General features: G+C 54.5%; 1 protein-coding gene across 1 annotated transcript in view; it reads right to left on the reverse strand.

Annotated features, from left to right (window-relative positions):
* The window catches only part of EFHD1 (EF-hand domain family member D1), a 36,521-nt gene extending 21,821 nt beyond the window's left edge, over window positions 1–14,700 (reverse strand). Inside the window, exon 1 of the mRNA XM_033111348.1 lies at window positions 14,297–14,700. Within this exon, the coding sequence (XP_032967239.1) occupies window positions 14,297–14,595 (299 nt within the window). The 5' untranslated portion in view covers window positions 14,596–14,700. The remainder of the gene's footprint in view (window positions 1–14,296) is intronic.
* Between the last annotated feature and the right edge of the window lie 1,141 nt (window positions 14,701–15,841).

Genomic DNA, 15,841 nt, shown 5'->3' on the forward strand with positions numbered 1-15,841 from the left:
TACACCAAACTTTCGAACCTCCGGGAAAAGCAAATGCAGTTAGATATGTTTTGTTCATCCTAAAAAACTCTTCTGCTTCCCCTCTCCCTGTGAAAATGCTATGACCTTCCTTGCAATTTGGAATCCAGCCCTGAGAAAAGGGAACAGCATACAGATAGAATAGCCTGCCCAGGCCGGGCCCACCTGCACTGCCCAGCTGGCAGAGCCACCCATCAGGCAACTCCCCTGGAAACCGATGGCCTTTCCCTGCCCTGGAGTGTGGGACCAGGCCCCAGGGAACCCATAAGGGGGAAGCCTGGGGAGGGAGGGAGGGAGGGCCCAACCCAGTGAGGCCCCGAAGGTCACTTGTCTGGCCTAAATCTGCATTTCCACCACCACCGCCCATTTCAAACCATGAAACTATTTTCTTTTCCTCCGCACAATTCACATCTTTCAAATGCTTGCAGGATTATTGGCGTTCCCCTAAGCCCTTGGCTCCCCCACCCACATCTTAGGTCCTTACACCGGTTTGGTTTTTTCCTATAATTTAAATGTTAACCCAGATTTTTCTTAGTAAAGGCAAGCCTAGGCTATTAAAGAAAAACCACCCATAATCCTGAGACCCCGCGTGCTTGTTTGTTTCCTGGGGCTTCCCTCTAGCCCTCCTCTGAATTAGTGACCTTTCACCACATTTTTGCTTTAAAATGTCCTCAATCCTTGTCCCCTTTAAACTCGCCAGGATCTGTGAGGGAGACTCGGGTCCCATCAGCACTGGGGATGGCTGTGCAGACACAGGCTAATGTTCAAGCCCAGCCCTGCCCCGCACTTGGGAGAGGGCTGGGCTGGTAAGCCCTGTGCAGACTGGGTGTACGAGAGCCAGCTGCGCTTTGCAGGGTGGGAGACGGGCCAAAAGGAGATAACACGCCGGCACGGGCCCTGCACGGAGTAAGCAGTCGAGGAGAGGGATCTAGTTCTAAAAGTAGTACGTGTCTGCAGCCATGAAGAGGAAGCAGACAGCTTCCAGGACTTCTGCTCTGAAGAGCTTCCCATACCCGCTGGGCCTCAGACAGGTTCTACCATCTCAGCATTCTGCAGGGAACCCAATTCCACAGCCTGCCATGCGTGGCCCCTTCTACTGAACCTCCACAGCCTGTCCTGAGGGACTCACAGCCCAGCCCGTCCTATGTGAGAGGATCAGGCTTGCTTCCAAGGGCTCACTCTAACAGGTTTCCCCACTCTTTACTGATTGGGGCCATCATGGGTGGGGTGGGGTGGGGTGAGGCAGGACAGGCTGACATCTCCAAACACAGGGTCCACAGCTGTGCACGCATACAACCTGGGAAAGCCCCCCGCCTGGCCACAGGGACCCTGGCAGCACAGAAGCCTCACCCCACCAAAGGCCCTCTAGCCAGGGAGGACTGGCCGGTTTCCAGTGTCCTCCCAGAGCTGGGCCCCTCCTCTTTCCACAAATCACTTACTCTCTCAGCTTCCACTGTGCAGAGCCCCTGGGTTTTCTTGGTTTTCACTGCACCAGAATAATCTTGCCGTAAAGGAAGAAAGGAGCCGGCCAGCCTTTGTCTGCCTGAGGCCCAGCCATCAGAAACTCCCCAGGGATCCCTCAGAGGGATGGCAGTGCCCCAGAAAATGCCTTAGTGTTGGGAGGATCACCTATGCCTTAGAGACCACCAGGACGTCAGAACCCCCCTGCTTTTCTTCAAAAAGGCCTTGTATGGAAATGCACTGCCTTTTAAAAACAGGCAGGGGCTAACTACTGAAAGTGGGTCCCTGGACCAGCAGCTCATGGTTACCCAGTATTGTTAGAAATGCAGACCTGCTGAATCAGAACCTGCGTTTTTACAAGATTCCCTGTGGTGCCCAGGCTCTTTCAAGTAGGAGAAGGGCACTGTGCCAGACTATCCCCAGAGCAGGTGGCCTCTCCTGGGTCCCTCCCACTTCTCCCTGTGCGTTGCCCTAACTGTGCCCATCCACCTGAGCTTCAGGACTTCCCAAGGTCATAGGATGGTCCTTCCTCCTCCAAACTTCCCTAGCTGCCCCTTCTCTAAGTTTCTGGTTTCCTATCCTTCTCGTGGGTCCTTCCCAGCTGTCAAATCCTCTGCTGCTCCTTCCTTCCTTCTTTCCTTCCTGTTTGCTGCAGGCTAGGAAACCAGATCTCCAAGTGTGTTATCACTGCATGCAAAGTAAAGTAAGCAGGCTCCGAGGAGGGGCCCAGGGCCCTCCAAGGAGTTAAGTACAAAAGCTTTGATTGGAGCCCAAAAGTCTTTGATTTCCAATCAGGCTGCTCCCAGCCAGGTTTGTCGGTTGAGCTTCTGGCTCTGTGGCTGTCCATTCACTCACTCGCTCACCACCTGGCTCCTGTCTACCTGGGGCCTCTCCAGAGCAGAAGGAAAGCACAAAGACCAGTCCCCGTGGGGAGGCAGCGGTACAAAAAGACAGTTGAGCTGTGATAAGCCAGAACTTGGGCAGAACTGGACTGGAGGGAAGCGGCTGGGACAGAGAAGCAGGAACTAACAGGAGTAAATGTGCTGGGAGGGAGCCACTGTCACCAACCCTGTCCAGAGGTGCCAGAATGTCCCAGAAGGGGACACAGGGCCCGCTCCCACAAAGCATTCTGGGAGAGTTGTGTCTTCCTAAGGGCAACAGGGGATAACCCCGAAAGAGTTTGAGCAGATAGCTGTTTCAGAAAGGCCTGTCAGCTCAGTGTGCATGATGGAGTTTTCTGGGAGGTGGGGGGATGAGCAGACTAAGGCCGGGGCCCAGCTGGGGAGCCCACAACAGTCCGAGCCATGGGGGGATGCAAGGAGGGTCATGGTGAGGTAGAGGTGGCACTGGGTACGTTTGAATGCCAACTTCGCCTGTTCTGTGCACAGCCAGTGTGTGGGGGCACGCAGCCTGCAAATAGCCTTCACTTTCTGGTAAGAGTCCAACCTCTTTGCAGGCTGCAGGAGAGCACTGGAGGTCGGGTCCCATCTCCACCCTCAGCCACAGTGCTGTGTAGTTCCATACACCACACACAGGGTCTGGAAGTTCATAAAGAAAAGTAGGGAGCAGAGCTGAGGGGCCACCCCACTACAGAGTGCTCAGCGCCTCACAAGACAGCAGAAGGGCGGCAGAGCCGGACAACTGCTACCCAGGCTTTGATACAATTAGGGGAATCTGCTTTGTCCCACCTGCATGCAGGGGAACGCACTGCCCCTGCCAGGGACTACACAAAGATTAGGAGGAGAGACGCACAGGGTGACCACACAGGACAGCCGCTTGTTGCACCAAGCCCCCAGCCTCATGCTCTCAAACTGGATGCCGTACTTCAGTAACTCAATAGCGGGGAAAGCCTCCGTGAGGGAGGTTTTAGCTACATGCACATGCAAATTCTCCTGCTGATGCCAGCAACCCAGAGTGGAAACAAAGCAAGCCAGCCCCCACGGCTACCCCCAAAGGCACATGCCAGTGACAATGAGATAACAAGTCAGGGCTGTGAAGACACAAATACCAAGAACCCTCTAACTATGAAGGGTGGGATGGAGTGGGAGGGCCGCGGAAAGCTTCTGACTCAGCAATGCCAATGCGACAGTAACAGCTCCTTCTGCTGGAGCCTCTGGGCTTCTCCTGAGGAAGGCAGAAGACAGTGGTGGCTGGAGGCGTGCTCCTGGGGTCAAACTCCCCTGGTTCAAAGCCCCAGTGTCATACACTGTGTGTCCCTGGGTAAGTGAATCGAACTCTCTGGGCTTCCAATACTTCCATTGTCCAGTTGTGGCCAAAATTAAAGTAAGGTAGATAAACTCTCAGCTTATCAGTCAGGCTCACTGTTTTAGTTTTGGTTGGCATCTCATTAAGGAAAAGACCCTAATCCTGGGATCTCTCCTTGATCCTTTTGAAATCAGGGCATCCCTGCTGGATTTGGGCAAGACGGCTGAGGATTCAGTGTGGGTACAGGGAATGGAATGAGCGGATCGGGGAATTGTCAGTTCCAGGCAATCCATCCACAAAGGAGGGTGAGAAGAGCCAAGGACACACACTCCCAGGGGAAGCCTCCCGGAACAATGCCTGACTGGAGAAAGTGAGACAAACGAGCTCTTCTGATCAGGGATGTCTAAATGAATAAGGGTCAGTTCTGTGCTGTGAAGGGACAACAATGGGCTGCCTCCCCTTAGCTCCCAACACTCACCATCAAAGTCCTGAGGGACCAGAAAACGAGGCAGAGGTACTCCGGAAAACTAGTTCTCCTGGGAATTCCCAGGAGTCCTGTGGATCTCAGGGAACAGGTGCCCCAAACAAACCAGGGTTTCCATAGTCAACCTGGTCAGGCATGGGGCAGCCCCAGTAGGGCCCCACCCCTGCTCAATGCCCAAGACCAGGAGGAGTTTGGGAGGGAAACATCCAGGGGGAGACACAGGTCCTGGAGGAGGCCAGGGGCTGCAGGCCCAGTTGAAGTAGACAGTGGGGGACAAGTCTGTCCCTTTCAAACAGGAAGGAAGCACTCCTGGGCTGCCACCCTCTGGCTCTCAGAAGCTGTCTCGCCCCGCATTGCTTCCCTACCAGCCAGTCCTTTTCCTGTGTCCCCCCCTCTGGGCTGGCACCACCTTAAATCCAGCAGCCCTGCTGGGGGCCAGGGACCGACAGCTCCCTCAGTGGAAAGAACACGGGGCTGGAACTGGAGTGACCTAATTAAGGCTGTGACTGCACACCAAGTGGTCACGCGATCTTGGGGACAACCTGAGAAGGTGGTCAATTACCAGTTTCCACGGCTCACTTACAGCTGTGTGCCCGTGTGGCATGTGGTCAGTGTCACTGCTGGAAGGAACTGTGCCGTTGCATTGAGAGCTCCCATTCCTCTGACAGCCCTGTGAGCTGCGAAGCTTCCCTGGGGCACTAATTAGGGCTTCAGTGCAGCTCCAGAGGCAGAGTTCAGACCCTCTGCAGGGGTCAAGGCACGCCCGGCCCTACCTATGGCCCTGGGCCTGGCTGTAGGGTGGGCAGGGGGACTGGAGGAAGAAGTTGGCCACACGACCCTAAAGACCCATCTCTGCGTGGCCAGGGCAAACACTATGGAGGGCGAGGGGAAACTCACAAAAATCATCAATAACTGACAGGCCTAAGTGTGATTAATTGGATAGTGCAGGGTATAGGAGGGCAGCCGTGGGAGGCCATCAGGCCAGCGAGAGAAAAGAATGCAATCGCCAGCTGGGACTAGCCTTTAGGGTCATCATGAGGAGTCCAGACTTTGTTCCGTGGACAACAGGGAGCTACCCAATGTTGTATGTTGTCCCAGCTCACAAAGGCTTCTGAAGGGAAAAGCAAGGCAATGAGATCTGCGCTCTGGCAAGAGGTCACAACATATAGGATGGATGAGAGGAGGCTAGTTCAGGAGGCAGCTGCCCCAGGCCTGGGATGGGTGGTCCAGCGAGGTCTGGAGGCCAGGCAGCCCGTAGAGGCTGGGCCACCGATGGCGCCACCTGGCTGTGCAGTGGGGGAGTGTCAGGGATAGCTGAGTAAGTCCTAAAGTACATCCATCCTCCTCTCCTGCAAACCTAATCCAAGCTGGCAGAGGGCTAAAAGCCTGGAGCCTGAGAAGCTAGGGGGTAGAATGACATTAATGAGAGAAGCTCATTGGCACAGGGGAGCTGATTCAAATCCCAGCTCCGCCACTTACACCATGTGTGGCATTGGGCAACTTACCTAGTTTATTTATGCCTCAGTTTTCTCATCTGTAAAATGGAGGTGATAATAGTACCCACCTCATAGTGATTCTGATGTGTAAATGCCTGCACACAGTAAGTGCTCTGTAAGCAGTGGCTGTTAGGTGATATCGGGGGAGCCCCATGTTCAATAAAGTCAGCCATTGTAGGGCATGAGGGGGAAGCACGAGGCATTTAGAGAGGAGACAAAGACCCTCTGCAGAGCTGGGCAGGATCAGGGGCCAGAACCTCTCCAAGGCTGTAATAGAGCTCACCACACCAGCATCCCAGAGCACAGAGCTGGGATGGTCAGCAGCCAGACCTTATTAGATGGCCAATGATTGCGACCCCCATCACAGGCATAGTCAGTGGTCAATGAGCAGTGCTGGGTGGGGCTGTGGGTCCCCAAGAGCTGTCCAACCCCAGAACTGGGATCAGCCGCAGCTCTCGGGTCCCTCTGCCACTCCCACCAGCATGGGGCAGAAGGGCCAGCCCTGGACACATGGCAATTTGTTAGCCCTAAAGTCCATCCTCCTACTTCCTCAGCTAAAGGCCTGTTGTCCACACAGAGGCAGTCTTGCATGGGGAGAGACTGGGTCACCACACCACCCACCAGAAGTGGGGGTCACCACTTCAGAATCAGAGTCCACTGCCTGGCCTGTCTCAGGCTCTGCCTGGCCTGGAACCAGGAACAGGAACAAAGAGACTGCAGCTGGCACTAGCAACCCAGTCCTTACCTCCAAAAGTCAAGAATGTACCTTCATTCAGCCAACTCAGGGGGAGGCTAGGCTGAGACGGAAAGAAAATAAAACCAGGCCCGGATACCCCCCCACACCCATCCACCCACGACTTATACAAAGGCCTCCATGTCAAGAGAGGGGCCTTAGCAACAGAACAGGCATGTGCTAAAAGGCCTGAGTGCCATCAGTGCACGTGACTCCCAGCCAAAGATGGTGGCTGGCCCCATGCACTCCCCACCTCTCACCTGGAGACCCTCCTAAAAGGAGGAAATCAGAGGCATGCGACTCATGATGATAAAGAGAATAAAGGAGGTGTGGGCAGTGGGCCAGGGAGGAGGCGGAGGCATCAAGGAAGGGTTGTCAGAGACCAGGCCGCGGAGGAGTGTAACTGGTCAAGCTGCCCAGAGAAGCCAGCAGGCCCTCCAAACGCAGAGGTGGGGTGGCGGGTTCAGTCATACCAGGCTCTTTGTAAGGAGGAAGGGCTACGTGAGGCAAAAGGTAGGCGTTTCACTGAGAGTTGGCCTAGGGTAGGGGTGTCCAAACTTTTTCCAACGTTTTTCACCAAGGACCATATGCGGTAAAATACACAAACAGCCGGGCCACTCACTCGAGGTGAAGCACGTATTGCCTCACCTGGTTTATTTAAGTAAACTAAATATATTTTTGGAATTTGCTGTGGGCCAATTAACAATGGATTGCGGGCCGCAGTTGGCCCGCGGGCCGCAGTTTGGACACCCCTGGCCTAGGGAATGGTTAACACAGACACATTCCCCCACCCCCCAATTCACACACAGGGCTCCCAGCTGCCAGGGATCTACCACCACAGGCGAAGAGAGGAGACACAGGGGTCTCCATTAAAATGGCAGAAGTGGGGCGGCCAGATGGCTCAGTTGGTTAGAGCCCAAGCTCTGAACAACAGGGTTGCTGGTTCGATTCCCACATGGGCCGTGAGCTGCACCCTCCACAACTAGACTGAGGACAACGAGTTGCTGCTGAGCTGCAGGAGGGGCGGCCGGATGGCTCTGTTGGTTAGAGCATGAGCCGGTTCAATTCCCGCATGGTTCGGTGGGCTGCGCCCCCTGCAACTAAAGATTGATAAGGCGACTGGACTTGGAGCTGAGCTGCGCCCTCCACAACGCGATTGAAGGTCAACAACTTGGAGCTGATGGGCCCTGGAGAAACACACTGTTCCCCAATATTCCCCAATAAAATTGAAGAAAAAATAAAATGGCAGAAGTGAGTTGTCCCAGAAGACCTCTATACTCAGGCATTCAGGAGCCCTCAGAAATGGGCTGCTCCCCCATCTGGCCTCTGGAAGCCACGTTTGCATCTAAAACCCCTCCCATGTACACAAAAAAACGCATAGGGACAAAGGAAAAGACCCCAAAAGGACACTGGAGGGCCACCGTTCCCTTCCTCCCTTCCCTTCCTCGCTAACAGAACCCCCATGTGGGCCCGGGACCTGCCCCTCAGGGAAGGAAGCCCAGTGGTGGTCCAATCACGGTCACTGCCTTCCTCCGGGCAGCCACTGGGCCCATGACCCAGTGCTGACGAATGGTACGCCAGAGGCTGGCTTAGGGGACACATCTGGGAAAGATTTCCTCATTTTTACAACAACCTCAGGTCTTTCCTGCCTCTGATTTTCATGGCTGGGTGTGACTTGGAAAACCTCGCCATCTTGCTACGGTTATCAGCCCTCAGATGAAACCAACACAGAGACTGATGGAGGGCAGAGGGGGACAAAACCCAAGTCCTTGCCGGCCACAGCAGCCAGCACGCCCAGGGCTCACCTCGTCCTCTGGACTCCTGTTATGTGAGATGATACATTTCCTTACTGATCAGTGAGTTCGGGGCAGGGTTTTCCACCACTTGAGCCAGAGGCCTCCCGCCTGACCACACGACAGAATGGCTTATAGGGTCCCAAGGTTCCTGTTTAGGAACAGGCACCTAACCTGCTGGTGGAGATCCCTTGGGAACAGGACAGCGTGGGGCTTCCACTCTTGAAGTCATAAACATCTTAACTATTTTTCAAGAAAATTGAAACAGGGAACGTTACACTTTTTATAATAAAAAAATTTCAGTTTTCTTTAAGTTGGGAAATTCTAATCTCGTTTCCTTTCAAACCCCTGGGTCTCAACTTTGGTGCACCCGAAGCAGAGATTTGTGAAGCGGGAAGCTTACGAGCAATCGTGTGCAAAACCTAGACGGTACGCTGGGCCCCTAACCTGAGCATCTTGTCCCAGGGTCTGACACACCTGGCAGCCACCAGCTCCCCAGACGCCATTCGTTCGTACATCTTCAGAGACCCACTGGTTCGGCCATGCCAGGAAACCACAGATACGTAGCCCGCTGTAAACCAGACCAAACTCAAAGGAGAAGGTATTTCTATTTCCTAGTTGGGGTGGGGCAGGGGTGGGGGAGAACCACAGGGCTGAGAGTATAAATAAAGGTAGAGTCCCTGGATCTCAGTTTTGAAACCAGGTAATCAATAACTAATCTTTCCAGGGAGAAGGGGTAAAGGACTCTTTTTTGTATATGGTAAAACTTGAATCACTCACTCAATTTCAAATTCCCGTCATTTCAAATTCTCATAAAATTAGATGGCTCTGTAATAAGGAGGGTGGAGGAGATTCCCCACAGAGAGAGAGCGGTGGGGAGCAAGGCATGAGGAGGGAGAAAGCTCCCTGCAAGGGTAAAAGTGCCAGGAGCTGTGGGCCTCACAGCCATCACACATGCTGGCAAATAAAAACAACCGGTGCTGAAACACTGGGCTGCAAAACAGTTCCCAGTTACATTGTCTCTCTGCCAGAGACCAAGGCCCCGAAACCAGCCTGGGTTATGGCTGAGCACCCCCCAGGAATTCAGACAAGCCCTGGGTTCTCTCCCCAGCCTCAGTCCAGAACAGTACAACATGCAAAATCCATTGCAGGTGAAGTAATTTCAAATCTGAGGGCAGGTCACCTTGGACGGAGGCTACAGCAGAGTCAAAAGCTCTTTCCTTCCCTGAAGAGGGAAAAAAAGCATTTAACCATTTCCATCCACCTTTCCCACCTTTAAAGTCAATTCATTCAAAAGATGAGAATGAGAATGGGGGGGCCACCCCTCCTCCACCCCCCAGTAAAAATCCTCCTCAAGAGGGCTCCTGCCACTTCTTTGGCAAATTCCCAGCCCTCCAATTCTCAGAGAACTCCCTCCCTCCGAGAACAGAGTAAGGAGGAAAAAAAGAAACTGGGGGAGGGAGAGACAAGAAATGAAGAGTTCCAGGACAACCTCACCTTTTTGGGGTTCCATGGTGATACAAGAGTCGGGTGTTGGCGAGGCATCTACAACATCATCACTTTGGATTCTTAATAAAAAGACAACTTTCCCAGAGCCAAACGCTCCCCTCCCCTCTCTTTGGGGAGTTGAAACACAAGCTTTTAGAATGCTGCAAAATCATCACAGCTGCATTTTCACATGTTGCATTTTGGTCCTGCCCTTAAGTGGCTGCCCTCCTTACCTCCCCCTTTGAAAGAGGCCCCTGGATAAGCCCAGGGTAATTAAAATTTCCTGTCTAACCTTGACCACCCCGCCAGCTCCTATTACAGTCCTGGACACACACTGTAGAGTCAGTTTCTCCTGGGCCTTCTCACTCTTCATTTAAAATCAGGCCACTATTCTGTTGGCTCAGGCTATCCAGTAACACACTTGGAGATGGAGAAGGAGCTTTCTCTGGCCCGGTTGATGACGCCTCTGGTTTCCCACACTCATTAGAAAATTCTCTTTCTTCTACAACATACCACTGAGGAGCCAGGATACAAAGACCAAGGACCCCCACGCCAAGAACCCAACACTGCCCACAGGCAGGGAAGGACCCAGGTTTTTTGTTGTTGTGGTGGTTTTTTTTTTAACCTTCAAAACGTAAGAAATCCCCAGGCGAAATACTTTTAAATAGAAAAATCACATTTAAAAGATCAAAGCATGTTTTGCTGTATCTGCATGAATCTACCAAGCCCCAGAACACAAAGAATGAGTGAGCTCTGCGTCCGGCAAGTCAGGTTCTGAGCGAATTGCAAGGCGACATCAGAATCTGGATCTAGAAACTGATTAAAAGTGAAATTCTTCCTGAGAGTAAGTGCACTCTTGGCAAGAGCAGGGGGTTTTCTGTTGGTTTTGTTTTGCTTTTATAGTTAGATGGTGACTGCATTTGAGCTGGGATTGGGCTTTGGGAAGACTGAACCCCTTTCTGTTGGGGGTGGGACAGCGCTGACTTTGCTTATGTCCCTGACATTCCGAACTCCATCGTAAATAACCTAAATTGGTTAAGACTCACATTCCTAAATCTGAGGGCCTCCTTGGAAGGACCTTCCCCCACCCTTAGGAGGTGGGGAGGAGACAGTCATGGGGCCACATGGTCTGGGCATTTCTGTTCACTCACAGCAAGGGGTTGGATAGGGTCCCCTCTAAATTCATGGCCACCCACAACCACAGAATGTGACCTCACTTGGAAATAGAGTCTTTGCAGATGTAATAAATTAAGATGAAGTCATGATGGATTAGGGTGGACCCCAAATCCAACGACTAGTGGATTATAAGAAGGCCACGTGCAGACACACATACAGGGAAAACACCATGTCGCTGTCAGGCAGATTCCTGCCGTACGCCCGCCACCTCAAGCTTCCTCCGGGTGGCCAGCTGGCTCTGGGAGCTTCTCTGCCTATGCCTGTCACCCAGAGGGCCACCTGCATCCTGCTGCCCTTGCCCAGTCTGAGGTAGGCTACGGGGCCCCTCCCACCCGGGGAACAATGCTGCGGGGCTTGGCATTCAGAGACCTGCCACCTGCCGGAGGCTGGCGCCAAGGCGCCTTCAGAAGATGAGGGCTGTGTCCATCAGCTCGAGTCACTGCCACTTTCCGGACACCGAGGGGGGCTGAATACTAAAACCAGACGTGTCCAAGTGACAACATCTCCCAGCCAGAGGAGCCCCTGTCCCGGGTGGGCTAGGTCGAGTGAAGTTTTGCTGCCTCCCAGGTGTGGGAAACTGGGAGAAGCACCTGAAGGGACAACCAAGGAGCTCAGTCGAGGAGGCTGAGTTTGTGGACGTTCGCAGGATGGGCTTCCGTTTTTCTAGGTATGGGTAGCCGGAAGGCGGGCCAGAGTGGGGAGGGTTCTGGCGCGGACACAGGGCCTGGCGCCAGAGTGGGGGGGTGGTCTTTAGCAAGAGGCCCCTGTTCTGTCACATGCCAACTCAGCATTGTCACCCACCCACCTCACTCAGTTCTCACAAAACCCCATGAAAGGAACTACTGCCCCATATTACAGACAGAAAGACAGAAGTGGTTAAGCAACTTGCTCATAATCACAGCTAATGACCCTGGAATGAAGGGGCTATGTCCCGGCCCTCCCCAAACCCATGATGGATAATTGGGTCTTAACCCCATGTCTTATGGGGGCCTTTCCAAACCGTTGTGGGGGGAAGTAGTCAGCCCTCCCCTGGTGGCCCCTGACTCTGGCAGGCAGCCCCAGCAGCTACCTGGCCCTCAGGGGAAACTCATTGTATTTATGCCCATTTTACTGGCAAGAAAACTAAGGCTTAGAGGAATTATGTAGCTCACCCAGGATCACAGGTCCTAAGCCCTGTCTGCCCCTATGCTTGTCTGGCTCCAAATGTGACACTCTTCCACCTGCCACACTGGGGTCTCCAGCCACAGCTCAGCTGACTCTAGAGTGGGGACACAAAGGAAAATCCCCAGGAAGTTTTCTCTGTAACAACTTGTGCCTCAGATCCCACTCCTGATGATACGTAGGAGCTACCAGTCCTGCCACAGGACACACATAGCTGAGGGTGAACAAAGCAGCAGGCCTGAGCTGGGTCAGAGTCCAGGATGGAGCTGTGAAGGTCATTCACATGTCCCTCCTTCCTCAGCAAGAGGCCCCGCATTGGACAGGGGGAAGCCATTCTTCCCCACTGCCAGCTCCTCGCTAGGGGCAGGGCTGCCTTCTCACTGCAGGGATGGAATCACAGGGCTCAGACATGGTCAATCAGAGGAACAAATTCCCTTGGTTACAGCTATTGGTTCAGAGCCAATAAGAAACAATAGAACGAGAGAGAGAAAGAGAGAGAAAGAGAGAGAGAGAGAGAGAGAGAGAGAGAGAATGAATAAGGCCTTTGCTGTGGTTACTCTTTCCCACTGGACTTACTGGAGCTGCTGTGGCCACAATACCATCACCAGGAATTAGCCACCTGACAATGGGGACAACACAAAGGAAACTGGCTTAAGAAAAATAGAAACTAAGCACCTATGGCATCATCTGAGCACCTAGATCCAGCCATACCTGATAGCAGTTGCCTTTTTAGTTTTATGAGCCAATTAATCCCTTTTTGCTTATGCCAGTTTTGATTGAAAATGACAGAAAACCCAACCTAGAATGCTGACTGACACACTAGCTTTGGAGAAAAAAGCAACCTGAGAAGGTCCCCAAGATGGCCCCCATGAATCCAGCTGGACTGGAGGAACTGCTGGGACATGAGTGCAGCCATGCCAGGGCTGTCTTCCCATGAAAGGCATAACCCCAAACAGATCAAAGGGGTCCTAACAAACCATTTACCAATTGCTTTTCCATCTTCCTCCCCAGTTGGGGCAGGCATTCTTTTGCCCCAACTCAGCTTTCCTTAATTGCCCAAACTAGCCCCACCAGGTGTTAACCACAGAGAACAGTGCCTGGAAGCCAGCCATGGACCAGGAAATCAAGGGTGTCAGGGAAGCGGAGGAGGTGCGGGGTCTCTGGGCGCCAGCCTCTACTGACCTCGGCGCAGAGGCTGGCGCTGGACAATAGCCCAGCCTCAGGCAGGGGCCAAGGCAGCAGCCACACAGCGCCCTTAAATAGAACCTCCAAGCGGGAGGACAAACATTCCAAGCGCTTTTAAAAACGCCCTAAGCATGACCTGGCTGGCGGCCTCTGCTCCCCCATGCATTTTTCTGGTCTTGGACCAATTCTGGAAATAATATTAATAGCTCGGTTAGGAGCTTACGGTGTGCAAAATACTTTATGGCCTTAAAAGGCAGGAACGCTTACTGCTGCCACTCTCTGGATGAGGAAACTGAGGCCCAGGGAGTTCCTAGGCTACAAGGGCAACTAGTGGGGGCTCTCTACGCTGCCTCCAGTGCCGGGTGTTGGGGCGCGCCCGCAGCTCTCCCGACCGGTGGGGCTTATAGAGCAGGACAGGAATGGGCCCCCGCCGGACCAGCTGCCAGCTGCCTTGTCCGGTTCCGACGGGCGCCAACAGACAGGTGATGCCCCCAGGAGGCTCTCGGGACGCGCTCGCTCCAGGAACGTCCCGATCTTTTGAGAAGAGTTTAACCAACTCCCAGTTCTCAACCTCTGTTGGCACATTGGACCCCGCGAGGCAGCACAGGATAACTTTCCTCTTTTGTTTTAAAAAAGGACCACGAGGCTAATTTCTCCTTTGGGAATAAAGCTGACAGGTGAGGCGCGGCGGCGCATCTCAATTTCCTAGAAGTTGCGCTCAGAGATCATCAAAGAACAAGTTCGCGGAGGGGACAGGGCCCGCGACCCGGAAAGCCCAGGACCCGGGACTCGGGCTCAGCTGTCCCAGGGGACCTTCTGAGCAGGGTCCGCGTCTCCCGCTCTGTGTCCCAGCCCCGCCGGGTTCCACCCCCGCGCCGGCATAGACTCGGGGCGCATAGGATCTGGGGAGTTGAGTCAAACGCTAAGGACACCCCCGGGACTCCTGAACTATCCCACCCAGTCCCACCAAAGCAGGGCCGAGACTGCAGGCCAGAAAGACCGACCCACCACCAACCACTTCCCCTTCTCTCCCTCCCGGGTTCCCGGGCGCTGGGCCCTCGGGGGCGCACGGCGCAGGGAGGCGCGGGGCCCTCACTGTTTGAACATGCTCTCCAGGTCCTTGATGAGACGGCGGCTGAACTCCGGGAACTCCGTGTAGGGGTTGAAGACCTTGCAGCGGCGGGGTCGCGCCGCGCCCTCATTGATGTCCAGCCGTCGGCTCAGCTGCGCGCTGAGCTCCGCGTCGGCGCTGGTGCTGGGCGCCCGGGAGGGTGGCTCGGGCTCGGGCTCCGGCTCCGGGAATGGGACCGCGCGGGGTGCGAGCTCGGGGCGGTCCTCCCCTTCCTCTCGCTGCAGTCGCCGCTGCAGCTTGCTCTCCAGCTCCTCGCTGGCCATAGCGGCGGATCCGGGACGCAGGACCGGGCACAGGGACTGGGCGGGCGGCGCGCTCCTCTCAGGCTCGCGGCTGTGCAGCACTGCCAAGGCGGCGGGGATCGGCGGTTGGGTAGAACCGCCGGGGGGGTGGGGGAGGGCGGGGCGGAGCCGAGGCTTTAAGGAGGCGCCAGGGCTCGGGGACCGCCTACCGCGGCAGCGGTCGCAGGTGTCTGCGCGTCTCCGGACCTCGACCGGCTCCCCCCTCCCCTAAGCTCCCGGCGTGTGGCTGACCGCCCGCAGGACGCGGCTCGGACGTCGGATCAACTCCGACCTCGCTACCGGAGCTTGCTCCTGGGGAGCCCGGGGACCCTGTAGTCCTCGGGGGAACAGCAACGGAAAAAGTTTCACGACCCTTCGGGCGGTTCCTTTCTCGTTCCCTAGAAGTGCCCCGACTGGAGGCGCTCGCGGCCCAGAACAGGTTGGGGGTGGGGGGAGCCGAGCATTCCCGGGTGTCACCCACACGCTCCCACGGCTGAGAATGGCACCCACGGGTCCCGCGGTTTGAGGGTGGGAGGCGCCCACAGAGAGCGCGGGGCGGCGGAGCTGCTTTTCCAAACAGGCATTGATTGAAAAGAAATGTTTCCAAAACATACTAACAATACTAAAAAATCAGAAAACAGATAAAAGAGCAAGGAGCGAGATGAAACTCGTGGCTCCCTTGGAGGTAAGAGACCCGCGCAGCTTCAGAGGCTCCGGCTTTTTCTGCGAAACACACAAGAAGGAGAAGAAAAAGAAGCTTGAAAATAAATTATTCAGCATTTTTAACAAGAGGGCAAAAACAAGTACGGTCTCATTCTCCCTAAGGAAGGCTGACGCCGATGGCTGTTACATCAGCCAAGCGTTGAGAAACGTCTTGTAAACACCGGTCTGCCCCAAACCAGACCGACTCTGCTCTGACCGCCTCCGGGGCTGCTGACCCGGGCGTGTCTGCCACCCCGCCCGCTGGGGGCGCCGGAGACCCGGGAGCCGCCTTTGGCTGACAGTGTAGGGCAGGCGGCGGTCCTGCCGGGATTCTGGGCATCTGTGAGAGCCTAGTGGGGGGGTAGGGGGAGAGGAGTGCGTTTTTTAAAAAAAGCTATTTGGGAAAATACTAAGTTTTTAATAAAGGTATCAAATAAAATATTTTTTAACATCCCTACTGAACAATTTGGTTCTGCAAAAGCAGCCTTTTTTACATCAGGTTTTACACTTGAAATGGTAATGGTGG

Source organism: Rhinolophus ferrumequinum, chromosome 8 (assembly GCF_004115265.2).
Source record: "Rhinolophus ferrumequinum isolate MPI-CBG mRhiFer1 chromosome 8, mRhiFer1_v1.p, whole genome shotgun sequence".
NCBI classification, from domain to species: domain Eukaryota; kingdom Metazoa; phylum Chordata; class Mammalia; order Chiroptera; family Rhinolophidae; genus Rhinolophus; species Rhinolophus ferrumequinum.